General features: G+C 42.8%; 1 protein-coding gene across 3 annotated transcripts in view; it reads right to left on the bottom strand.

The window, feature by feature from the left end:
- The window catches only part of EFCAB11 (EF-hand calcium binding domain 11), a 164,462-nt gene that overhangs the window by 8,566 nt on the left and 142,386 nt on the right, over nucleotides 1–13,510 (bottom strand). Inside the window, exons 6-7 of one of the 3 annotated variants that reach the window (XM_029236764.1) lie at nucleotides 11,924–11,995; nucleotides 3,569–3,974 (exon numbers count right to left, since the gene is read on the bottom strand). In XM_029236764.1, the coding sequence (XP_029092597.1) occupies nucleotides 3,941–3,974; nucleotides 11,924–11,995 (106 nt within the window). In that variant the 3' untranslated portion in view covers nucleotides 3,569–3,940. Of the gene's footprint in view, nucleotides 1–3,568; nucleotides 3,975–10,502; nucleotides 11,996–13,510 lie in introns of those variants that run through there. The other 2 variants (XM_029236765.1, XM_029236766.1) reach the window with 2 other exon arrangements.

Below are 13,510 nucleotides of genomic sequence, written 5' to 3' on the forward strand. Positions count from 1 at the left end.
CACCACTAGTCAAGTTAGGTACCAGGGACGGTAAGATGGCAGCATGTTCATAAGACATAAAAACATCGAACTGGAAGATTGCTTAGAGACAGCTAATCAATCATTTCCCAAAGTATAATCCATGGAACATTAGTTCTTTAAGACGGCTCTCTCTATATCCTCACGTGCACATAAACACACACACACACACACACACATACACAAACACAAAATTACATGGTCCATCAAATAAGTCTGAGAATCTCTGCATTATATCCATTCCTTGGAGTGCCATAACGGACTTCCACATTTTAAAGTTTCTGTGAACTCCTACAGTAAGAAAACACCCATTTGTCATGTTTGACCAAGTATTTCCCGAGCTTCCCTGGCCACGGCACCCTTTGTTCATATAACACTTATTCACGTCTAACAGGCAATGAGCAATCTTATCTAAGTCAACCTCCTCCTTGAAATTGATGAGGAAGAGGAAACTGAGGCCCAAGGAGAGTGTTTGACTTGCCAAGGAGCATAATTCAAACACTGAGTGGAGAGGGGAATTCACATCTTTGGATTCTTAGCTCTGCCTCTCAGAGAAACTTCCCTCTCATTCATCAACGTATGTAAACCTGTCACGCACAGGCACGGTGCCAGACACTAAAGACGCAAAGATAAAAAATGGTCCTGGGGGCTTCCCTGGTGGCGCAGTGGTTGAGAATCTGCCTGCCAATGCAGGGGACACGGGTTCAAGCCCTGGTCTGGGAGGATCCCACATGCTGCGGAGCAACTAGGCCCGTGAGCCACAACTACTGAGCCTGCGCGTCTGGAGCCTCTTCTCCGCAACAAGAGAGGCCGCGATAATGAGAGGCCCGCGCACCGCGATGAAGAGCGGCCCCCACTTGCCACAACTAGACAAAGCCCTCGCACAGAAACGAAGACCCAACACAGCAAAAATAAATAAATAAATTAATAAACTCTTACCCCCAACATCTTCTTAAAAAAAAAAAAAAAGGTCCTGGCTTCAGGAAGCTCATAGTCCAAAGCTGGAGGTGGAACTGGAAGTGTACCAGCCACACTACAATGTGAGGAGAGCTCAGAAGTGACTGCTGTGGGAGTGGGTCCAGAAGAAAGTATGACTCATCTCCTAAGGGGTTAGGAGTTAGTTGTCACACAGGACGTGAGGCTGGCACGGGGGCCTTGAAGGGTGAGCAGGAGTTTGCCTCAGAATGTTTTTATCTCCCTTAATCCCTTTCTAAGGAGTCCCCACAGTAGCTCCCTTGTGTGGGATGATGTTCGCATAAATCACCACAAGATTCTGTCACCTGACTGGACCAGGATCAGGGCCCCAGGGCAGCCAACAGGAGTGTCTAGGGAGTGCTGTCCAACAGAACTCTGTGCAATGATGGAAATGTTCTCTTTGGCGTGGTTCAACATGGCGGCCACCAATCAGAGGTAGTTATTGAACACTTGAAATATGGCTACTGGATATGGCTATCCAGTGAGGAACTGAATTTTTTTTTTTTTTTTTTTGCAGTACGCGGGCCTCTTACTGTTGTGGCCTCTCCTGTTGCGGAGCAAAGGCTCCGGACACGCAGGCCCAGCGGCCATGGCTCACGGGCCCAGCCGCTCTGTGGCATGTGGGATCTTCCCGGACCGGGGCACGAACCCGTGTCCCCTGCATCGGCAGGCGGACTCTCAACCACTGCGCCACCAGGGAAGACCTGAATTTTTAACTTTATTTAATTTTGATTAGTTAAAATTAAATTTAAGTAGTCACATGTGCTGGTGGCTTTAGACAGCACAGCTTTAGACTGATTAACAGATTCACTTTGTGATTCCAATTTAAAATACAAGTTGGGGGACTTCCCTGGTCGTCCGGTGGTTAAGAATCTGCCTTCCAATGCAGGGGACACGGGTTCGAGCCCTGGTCAGGGAACTAAGATACCACATGCTGCGGGGCAACTAAGCCCGCATGCCACAACTAGAGAGCCTGAGTAGCACAAATACTGAGCCCGTGCACCCAGAGCCCGCACGCCACAACTAGAGAGAAGCCTGTGTGCCTCAACAAAGAGCCCGCACACCGCAACGAAAGATCCCGCATGCGGCAACTAAGACCCAACACAGCCAAAATTAATAAATAAATAAATATTTTTTAAAAATACAAGTTGGTTTAGACTTACGATTTTGAGTTGAAATTCGAGTTTACAAATACTATTGAAACATTCAAGAGACTTAAGACATCAGATTATAGAGTCTACTTAATTATACTTAAAATTTATTTAAATACATGGGAAGATGTATTTGTTCACTGGAGAACTGAAGGGCTTAAAAGAGAATTGATTCAAGGATTTGAAAACATTAAAAATAAGTCCTCTGACCAGTGGAATTAGCTAGAAATCAATAACGAAAACTAGAAATGCCACATCCTTTGAAAATTTAACAACGCATTTCTGTACAGCCCACGTGTCAAAGAAGAAAGTACAACAGAAATTAGAAAATGTTTTGAACAAAATATTAATGAAGACAAGACATACCAAAACCTGTGAGATGCAGCTAAATAAGGGCTTAGATGACACTTACAGTCTTAAATATAAGTATTAGAAAAGAGAAAAGGCTGAAAATCAGTACAGCATTTGTCTTTCTCTGTACCATTTATTTCACTTAGCATAGTGCCCTCAAGATCCATCTATATCGTCACGAGTGGCAGCTTTTCTTCTTTTTTTATGGCTGAATAATATTCCATTGTATGGGTACAGATACAGACATATTTTATATTTTCTTTATCCACTCATCCATCGATGGACACTTAGGTTGTTTCCCGTTTGGCTATATTAACATATTTACAGGCCTTCTGAGACTGGCCACAGGGAGAATCTAGGAACCATACCTGTGGGTTTTCTCAGTGCTGTAGGAATTATGAAGTTCAAAAGACATGCAAAGGGCTTTCATTTCGATAGGTCCAAGGCCAAGGGATTTCCTCTTTGAAATGTATATTGCAAGCAGTATTACAGGAAAGCCAGGCACTTTTGTTTGTTTGTTTTTTTGAGGTTCTCCAAATGCAATTCAAAAGCAGATATATCAGGTCTCTTCTTTGTCAGAAATCAACCCATATAACAGGTTGTGAGCGTACTTCCCTATGGCAAAAGCCTGACCCCACTGGGACACTGTTGAGAATTCAGAGTCCTATAAAGTTGCCATTAAGTGGTGGCTTTCCATTTCTTGCTAATGTAACATATAACATTATTTTGAAAAGCTATATATAACCCCTTTATATATTTTTTTTAATTGACATCTAGACTTGTAATATACATTTAAAGTGGCAAGGGATATAATTTCCACCATACAGTAATACCTGAAAATTTTAAAATAAACTTTTATTTTAGAACAGTTTTAGGGGCTTCCCTGGTGGCGCAGTGGTTGAGAGTCCGCCTGCCGATGCAGGGGACACGGGTTCGTGCCCGGTCCGGGAAGATCCCACATGCTGCGGAGCGGCTGGGCCCATAAGCCATGGCCGCTGAGCCTGCGCGTCCGGAGCCTGTGCTCTGCAACGGGAGAGGCCACAACAGTGAGAGGCCCAAGTATCGCAAAAAAAACCACCAAAAAACAAAATAGAACAGTTTTAGATTTACAAAAAAAAAATTGTGAAGATAGTACAGATTTCCCCTACCCCTCACACCCAGTTTCACCTATTATTAACATTTTACATTAGTATCATACGTTTGTTATAATTAATGAAACAATTTTGACATTACTATTAACCAAAGCCCATGCTTTATTCAGTTTTCCAGGGTTTTTATCTAACGTATTTTTCCTTTTCCAGGATCCCATCCCAGCTATCACATTACATTTAGCTGTCATGTCTCCTTAGGCTCCTCTTGGCTGTGACATTTCTCAGGCATTCCTTGTTTTTGACCTTGACAGTTTTGAGAAGTGCTGGTCAGGTATTTTGTAGAATGTCTCTGAATTAGGATTTGTCTGCTGTTTTTCTCATGATGGGACTGAGGTTGTGGGGTTTGAGGAGGAAAGCCAGAGAGGTTAAGGGTCATTTTCATCACATACATAAGGGTACATAGTATCAACAAGATTTATCACTGTTGATACTGACCTTGATCACCTGGCTCAAGTAGTGTTTGTCAGGTTTCACCACTGTTACTCTATGTCTCCCTTCCATACAGTACTCGTTGGAAGAAGGTCACTCTATGCAGTCCACACTTAAGGAATGGAGAGTTATGCTACACCTCTTTGAAGGCAGAGTACCTACGTAAATCATTTGGAATTCTTCTGCAAAGGAGATGTGTCTCAGCTCTGCCATTTATTTATTCAATCATTTATTTGAATCAGTGTGGACTCATGGATATTTATTTTATACTTTGAGTTATAATCCAATACCACTTTATTTTGTTACTCAAACTGTTCCAGCTTTGGCCACTTGGAGCTCTTTCTATTGGTTCTTGTGTCCCTTTGATATACCCCTACCAATGTAAGTTGTTTTTTTTAAAATTTTGTTTTGTTTTGCTTTTTGAGCGCTTCCTCACTTTCTGGCTCATCTTGCATATTTTACCACACTAAAAAAAAAAAAAAAAATTCCCTGTGCTTTACCTATTCAACCCTCCTCCACCACAAAAAACCCTTGATAATCACTGGTCTTTTAGTCATCACTATAGTTTTGCCTTTTCCAGAACGTCATATTGGTACCATACAGAATGTAGCCTTTTCACACTGGCTTCTTTCACTTAGAAATATGCATTTAAGATTCACCCATGTGTTTTTGTGGGTCAACAGCTCATTTCTTTTAATCACTGGATAATAATTCCATTGTTCGGTTGTATCACATTTTGTTTATACAGTCATCTCCTGAAGGATATCTTGGCTGCTTCCAGCTTTGGGTGATGATGAATAAAGCTGCTATTAATAATCTTGCACAAATTTTTTGTGGAGAGAAGTTTTCAAATCAGTTGAGTAAATATGTAGGTTCATGATTGCTGGATCGTTTGGTAAGACTATGCTTAGCTTTGTAAGAAACTGTCAAACTGTCTTCGGAAGTGGCTGCGCCATTTTGCATTCCCACCAGCAGTGAGTGAGTAGAAGTTACTGAACTGAAAGTTAAACTGGGGGAGGAAGAGAGGGGGAGGAGGAGAACAGAGAATGAGAGACATCAGGTCACATCGGCGGCATAACATACGTGTAACTGGGTTCTGAGAGGACATTCTCTTCAAGGATGTCAGAAAAGAAGTGTTTGAAGAGATAATGGCCAAGAGGTTTTCATATTTGATAAAATACATGAAGTATGCTGGAATTTTGGTTTCTATTTGTAGTGGGGGGGTGGAATCTGTTGACACAAGGACATCAGTTAAAAAGCAGGTTAGATAGAACCCTGGATGGCTCAGTGTATGTAATTCTATCTATGGATGTGATAGGGATAGCAGAAACAAAGGCAGGAAGGGCGGGAGGGAGGGAGGAAAGGAAGGAAGGAAGGAAGGAAGGAGGGAGGAAGGGAGGGTAGCGAAAAAGGGGGAGAAAAGAAAGACAATGGGCTTCCCTGGTGGCGCAGTGGTTGAGAGTCCGCCTGCCCACGCAGGGGACGCGGGTTCATGCCCTGTTCTGGGAAGGTCCCACATGCCGCGGAGCAGCTGGGCCCGTGAGCCATGGCCGCTGAGCCTGCGCGTCCGGAGCCTGTGCTCCGCAATGGGAGAGGCCACAACAGTGAGAGGCCTGCGTACCCCCCCAAAAAAAAAAAAAAAAAGAAAGACAATGAATAAACCTCATCCCACAAGCAGCCCAATATAAGTACCAGTAGAGAATGCTTGGTAAAGAAGTTGACTCAAGCACGATTTCTGCCATGTTTAACCTTAGAAAACATCATTTAAAGTCAAGGTTGGCTTCCTTCTTTAAAACAAAGAAGATGACCAACCCTGGCTTCTACTTTACAGTGACTATTATTATAATACTTGCAATGTACTTCCAGACCCTTGGTCAATTTTTTGTAAAAATTTAGTATTATTGAAATTGTTCTTCCTAATGAATAAACTACAGCAAACCTAACTGCTTTGTTCTCCTTTGAAGTTTTCTCCCCCGCCAAGGATCAGTAAATCATAAAATAAGGAGTATATTTGGATTTCAGTTTATGTTTTCATATAAATTAATCTGCATTTTCTGTGAAGTTAGAGTGATGCTCTTTTTGATTCACACTTCTGAGCATTTTACCGATTTAGCAATTTAAGAGAAATTTAGATTGAACACTCCATATTTTATTATGTTAAATTATTTTCAGCCACTTTTGAATCCACGTGGCCAAGCCAATTTAAATTTGTTTTGTAAGAAAGGTCACTCTGTGAGCTGCTATCCCTAATGCCATTACATTTCCATTTGTGTGGGTTTTAACTGTCTAATTCCGCAGTTCTAAACAGATTTCTCAAAAGTTACAAGAAAAAGGAAAGCAACCGTTTTTATTAAACCGAAATTACAATTCTGTAAGTGAAGCGTGAACCCCAAGTACCGTGACTGTTGAAAACTACGGTTTAGAATTTACACACGTGAGTGAGTGTTGCCCAATGAGGATGCACATCTATTTCAAAAATGCTTCCATTGTTCAGAGCATTTCTAGAAATCCTCTTTGAAAACCGCCTTTAGAGCTGGCAGCATATTTTAAACGATATTGTCTCCGGTGGCAAATCTTTGTCTCTTGAAAGTGGATTTGATTAATAACCCAATGTAATTTGGATTAAGCTTGGTGATGTGTAAGATGGGAATTAGTGTTTAATACCTACCATGTGATAGAAGCTTGACCTGGGATGGCCAATGAATCGGGATAAACTCATCCTGGATCAAAAACAAAGTGTGACCGAAGAATACGGACCAGTGTCATAGATGATTTTGCCACTGGAGGTGATGTAGCAGAATAGCAGTTATTTATGCTTAATCAGGCTGGCAGGTTTGGCTCTCCACCCTGACACTCCACCCATCGCCACCACCTGGCCTGAGCCGCGTTACTTAGACTCTCTGAGGTGGTTTCCTCATTTATAAGAGAGGATGCTAATGTCTGTCTCATCAATTTTCAAGAATAAAATAATACAAAATACCCAGCAAAATTAGCCCCCCTTTCCCCCCCTGAAGGTGACAATGGGGAAGGAAAAATATTCATTAGGACACTAATATACCTAAAATAGATAACTAATGAGAAACTACTGTATAGCACAGGGAATTCTACTCAATCCTCTGTGGTAACCTAAATGGGAAGGAAATCCAAAAAAGAGGGATATATGTATATGTATAGCTGATTCACTTTGCTGTACAGCAGAAACTAACATACTGTAAAGCAACTACACTCCAATAAAAATTAAAAAACAAATTCACTAGGATGAAGGTGGCCCAGTGTTTTTTTAAATGGAATTTTATCTTATGGTGTATTTTCCTATTACCTCATCAGATATGAATTCCAAGGTTATTTGTTAATTTTCTATTTTGGGCAAAGATCTAGTTGTTATTTTGGTGTTTTTAGGCTAAGGGACTTGTATGTGTGTGTGTGAGTTGCCTGGTTGTGGGATGGTATGGTAGAGGTAGTTGTGAAAGATAAAGCTGAACAGACAAGTGGAGACAAGACTGCAGAGGGCTTTGAATGGCACATTAAGGGTTAGACATGACCCAAAAGAAAAGATGGCTATTAAAGCTTCTGAGCAGAGAAGAAAAAAAAAAAAAAACAATTCTATTTGTGCTTTGAGAAGATAACTGACATGCTGGACTAAATTTCATGACAGTGGGGTCTAGTTCTTAACTTGTCACCACACCCTTTACTCATCTTTATAGCAATGAATGGAAGAACATATGCCCCAATGGACGGATGGGAGTGGGAATAAGAACGTGGGCCGAGAGATCATGATGCATGGAAGGAAATGTCATGAAAGTTTTTGCAGATGCAGACTCAAAGGATGCAGTGACTGACTGGATGTCACAGTGAAGGAAGATGGGGGAGATTTGAAAGAAACTCCTAGGTGTCTGGTTCACATGAGAGCTTGGGGTGGGGGATGGGATGGATGCCATTAACAGAAATAGAAAACACAGAATGAGAAGCCAATTTTGGAAATCAGAGAAAACAATGAGTCTGATTTTAGTTCAGTGAGCTTGGGTTGAGGTGAAAACGTCCAACCGGCAAATGAAAACACAGGTCTGGGTGCAGCAGAGATCAAGACGAAAGATAAAGTTTGGTTGGTGGAGTCACACCCATAAAGGTGATAGCTGAAGTCTTGGGAGAGAATGAAATCATCCTTGGAGAATGTGTTGATCAAGAAGAGTGGCCAAGAACTCCCCTGGTGGCGCAGTGGTTAAGAATCTGCCTGCCAATGTACGGGGCACGGGTTCAAGCCCTGGTCCAGGAAGATCCCACATGCTGCGGAGCAACTAAGCCCGTGTGCCACAACTACTGAAGCCCGCATGCCACAACTACTGAAGCTTGCGCACCTAGAGCCCGTGCTCTGCAACAAGAGATGCCACCGCAACGAGAAGCCTGCACATCGCAATGAAGAGTAGCCCTCGCTCGCCGCTCCTAGAGAAAGCCCACACGCAGCAACGAAGACCCAACGCAACCAAAAATAAATAAATAAATTTATTAAAAAAAAAAAAAAAAAAAGAAGAGTGGCCAATTAGAGTACCCTGGAGAATACTAACACTTACAAGATAGTTGAAGATACAGGAAAAGAGAGTAGAATGGGAAGAATGGGCACAGAAATACCACGAGAGAGCAGTGCTATGGAGGCTAAAGAGAGAAGGACCCAAGAGAAAGGACAAGTGTGATGGGGTCCGAGAGGGGCTCGTGCGTTTGGCCACTGGAAATCACTGGTGATCTCTGAGAGACAGCTGTTGCCAGAGGGGAAGACTGGAGCTGGTCATAGTGAAAGATCAGGTGGAGGCAGAGGTATCAGCGAGAGAGATCTGGCGACAGCTTCCTCTTCCATCTTGGCTGCTTCTTCTTAGTCTATTTAGAAGACTTTTCTCTGCTGCCCCAGTAAATGTTGATGTTACCTAGTATCTGTCCTTGGCTCTATGCTTGTAACAGTTAGGGTTCTCTTGGTTTCAGATAACAGAAAGCAACTCCAGCTGGCTTGAGCAGAAAGATTTATTGGAAGGATACAGAGTTACCTCACAGGACCCAAAGGGTTATGACTGGGCCTTGTGTATAAGCTTTAATCAGAAATCCAGTACCATGGGTTTCTCTAGTTCCTCTCTTGTTCCCCTCTTGGTGTCTGTTTCATTTTCTGCTCTCACTGCAAACCAGCTGCCTTGGTTTTCCAGGCCACATGGTGGCAAACACATCTGCCCCTCGCCCCTGGGTCATAACCACTCATTCCACCGGAGGAGCGCTGTTCCGCCTCCCTCACTCTCACTCCTGAGGTCTTCCACGGGGAGAGACCGAGCTGATCAGCTTGCATAGATGCCCATCCTTGGGCCATGCAACTGAAGGGAGACCAATAGGGTCACACTGCAGACAGCATCATGTGGCTTGGGGACGAGGGTGGGGCAGGGGCCTGGAAGTGAGAAGCTGGGGCAAAGCTTACAAGACAAGGATTTGGACGGAGTGTAGAGGGAGTGGTAAGGAGGGAAGGTGACATGAGCAGCTTCTCATGGCCCCTTCTTTTGGTCTGTGATCTGCCCTGAGAGCCTGGACCCTCCTAAGCATCAAATCCTCGAGGTGCTCTCCCTCCTAGAGAAGGTCCAGGTCATATTGCTTTCTTCTAAAAAAAGAACAGGGGATGGCCGCCCAGCTCTTATCAACTTCCCCTCCTGTGACCAGCCCTCAGCACACCTGGCTGAGTGCCTAGGGACCAAGCCTATACCCTCAAGATGAATCAGAGTTGACTGATCCAGGGGCCAACTGAAGCCTCTTTCTAGGGTCTTTGCACTTGCACAGATGATGGGCCAATTCCTTTTTAGAACGGTGTGAGGCTGCAGTGACCAGGGGACAGGGGCAGAGTCCGGAGGTGCTTGTGTTACTCGTTCTCATTTTCCTGGAAACCCAGCTGCACCACTGCCCTTCCTACGTTGGATTATATAAGATAGCCCAGTATTTTCTAGTAAATTCCTTTTCTGTCTAAGCTAGTCTGGGTAGGTTTCTGTCACTGAGACCTCACTGAGACCGAAGAGAGCCTGGACTAATCCCGGATCAAGGCAGTTGCCCAATAGCTCTTCCCACCCTGGCCTCCTGCCTGCCACTCAACGGGAGGACGTGACCTCTCCCTCTCTCTTGTCATGATTACAGGAAGAAATAAGGTCCAAATAGTGATTGCAATACAAGGTTTTGGTATTCTGGCAATTACTGAAATATAAGCATTTTGTTGGTAGATTACTCTAATTTTTATATTTTAAAAATCTAAAAGCAGTACCACTTATGTACTGAGATGAGGACCAATGACTCAACTATTCAATTTATGATGAAAATACTTGCTGAATAAAACTCTACCCAAAGTCAGAAAGCGCTTTTCATCAGCCAGAACCATTTGTCCTAAAACGCACGTGATGCTCAATGATACCATGGATCCACTTTGTTCTTGAAATAATATTTCATGTGTACTTCTTAATGATTTTCAAAGTTTTCTTCATTTTAGATAGTGTTTAGTATGCTAATTTTGGAACAAGACTTTATTTTTTAACAACCTTTTAATTTTGGAATAGTTTTAGGTTTATAGAAAGATTGTGAAGATAGAATAGAGAGTTCCCATGTACTCACTCACTTTCCCCTATGATGAATATTTTCTATGAGTATGGTACATTTGTCACAATTAATGCACCAATATTGATATAGCATTATGAACTAAAGTGCATACCTTACTAGTGTTTACCTAACGTCCTTTCTTCTATCCCAGGATCCCCTCCAGAACACCAAATTATATTTAGCTGTTATGTCTCTTTAGGCTCCTCTGATTTATGACAGATTATTAAGTTTATCTGCTAATACTTTGTGTCAGAAGGATGCTTATTTAATGTTTCTCTTTGACAAATGTACATATTTCCTTGACCTTTAATACTTTTAAAATTTGAATTATATTAGATGTTTTCACAGTGTTGTTAACGTTTAGCATTCTGAACATTTACAGATAAAATATTAGTACTGATATGAGTATTTATTTAAAATAAGTGCTGAAAGTCCAGGGTCACAGTTTTTGTTGTAGGACAGCAGTCCCCGGATTCCAGGTATGGATGGGCAGAAAACAGAGGACGGGAACACAGATGGCTAAGGCTCTCGTGGCAGGGCAGAGCCGCCCAGAACCAGGGAGGGTACAGCACAGGGCAGCCGGGCAGCCCAGGGCTTGTTGTTCTGCTGCAGGAGCCGCAGGCCCAGGCCATTCTAATGGGTTCTGCAGGTAAGTCTTTTGCCTCCGATATCCTTACTGCACCCTGTCCTTCCTCTGTATGCAGCTGGAGAAGACTTATACTAATGTCAGCTCAATCTGGTTTTTCCATCTTGCACAACCAGCGCCCTAGGGCCATTTTTGCGATGATGATTTTTGATGACTACTAAGGATACATTGTCTTAGAGAAGTCTTAACTTTGTTTTCCAAAAGCCTTGCTCATTGCTTGGAACACAGTCAACACTCAGTTGCATGTACCTGCTATTATTTGTTCAACCAAAGCTGAATGCAGGAAGGAAACTGGTACCACTGGCAGTTCCTGACACTAGGAACTGCTGAGGATCAGGGAGGCTGTGGGTAGGGTGGCAAGGACCAGTAAATGAGTGGAGCATCCTGGCTGGCAGCATTGGTGGGGGAGGAGGGGGGTTGGGGGCCATCCCAGTGGCAGTGCAAGCAACTGTGAGCATCTGAGAACCATGATGAAGAGTTTAACGGAAGGTATGCAGCATGACATCATTGGTAGAGTGGGATTCGACATCTAAATATATCACAATCTATTTCGGTCTCCCCACAGGTTGCCCAAAGCAGCACACAATAGTTAGGCTTACTTTTGTCCATAGTTCATGGCATATTCAAAGTCTTTAAAGCTGACGTGACCATCTGAGTCTTGATCTACTTCCCTGGAAAATGAAACAGAAAGTTATTCACAGGTTAGTTTCGTCTCACCTTATGCATCAAGAGTACATCAGAACCTTCATTTCTTTTCATGTCTACGTGAGAGGAACGTATTTTATCTACTTGAATGCTGAGGTTGATGCTTATCTTTTTTTTTTCCTTGATAATACCTAAGGTGTGAAGGGAAGGAAAAGTTATTTATTAAAACCTACAGAAATAATATATTCAATAAATTTAAAGGAATGTCATCAAGTGCACAGGTTATATTAAAAAAGGCAGGAGTGATGATTTTTCTAGTCATCCTGCAAATTCTTTCTGTGATATGTCAATAAATATACATGCATTTGTCAACCAAAAACACAATGCAGGAGGCTGCAAAGAAGAAAAGAGTTTATTTAGGGTCTGAAGAATTGCAGTTTGGGAGATACAAATTCGGGTAACCCCGAAAGAGTGTTCAAAGGAAGAGACGAAAAGCCATGGGGTTGTTAAAAGCTGCTTGGTGAAATTTGTGACTGACTCTGACTCACGTTAGAAAAGATTTGCCCTTGTGGAGTCACACGTTGTTTTAAGGTAAGGGTCCAGTAAATATTTTGCGTTTCTGGAAGGTGTTCTGGATGACGTCACCAGGACAAAAGATTTTGATGTGCAGAAGTCACACTTCCTTAATGGTCTCCTGGCTCCATTTTAGAGAACTCTCTTAGCAACACCAACTCCATTTTGATTTTCCTTTCACACATTACACAACAGAAGTGTGGAATAAAGAATTAAGAGATAAGAAAAACATTTGGGGAGTAAATAATAACGATGGGAACAGTGACTGACACCCTGCCTCGCACTGTCTTTATATCACCTGTCTCATCAAATCTGTGCACAGATGCCAGGACGGGTCCATTTTACAGACATTGAGCCTAAAGGGGTTCAGTGGTTTCTGAAGGATCATGTTGCTGGTAAGTAACCAGATTTGAAATTCAAATCATGATTGTTAAATTCCCAAACCAGGGCTCTATACTCTATTCCACATGTCTCCCTATGTAAATAGGATGGTCCAGAGAGAAGCGGTTGTGTTGCAATTCCCATGCAGCTAACTCAAGCTCTGGAAGTTTTCACTGGCTTCATTCATGGCCTCGGAAGCTTGGTTAATTCCTCACAAACACCTGATAAGCTTTTCTGACTCCTATGGAGAGAGGTGAAGATGTGAGCCTCTGGCTGGTCAGCGGAGGGTGTGGGCGGCCTCAGCTGGGTTGTCCGTGTGTGTCCCTACAGACACTGAGACAGGGGCATTGCTCCTTGAACAGGGAGCAGAGGAATGGCACCCATTCCACCTGGTTAAGATAACACATGGCAGAAGGACAAAATCATGGCATAAGCAATACATTCAACTGCTACCAGTGAAAGCAGTGTTTAAGAGTGTGTTTGAAAGATAACTGATGAGTTGTGGTCCCAATTCCTCTTTGGGGGGCACTCTAAAACAATGCATTACGTGCCGTATTTGCCTTATTGGGTTGGTGCAAATTATATCT

Source organism: Monodon monoceros, unplaced genomic scaffold, assembly GCF_005190385.1.
Source record: "Monodon monoceros isolate NGI ecotype Baffin Bay Population unplaced genomic scaffold, NGI_Narwhal_1 Super_Scaffold_21, whole genome shotgun sequence".
Classification (NCBI taxonomy): Eukaryota; Metazoa; Chordata; class Mammalia; order Artiodactyla; family Monodontidae; genus Monodon; species Monodon monoceros.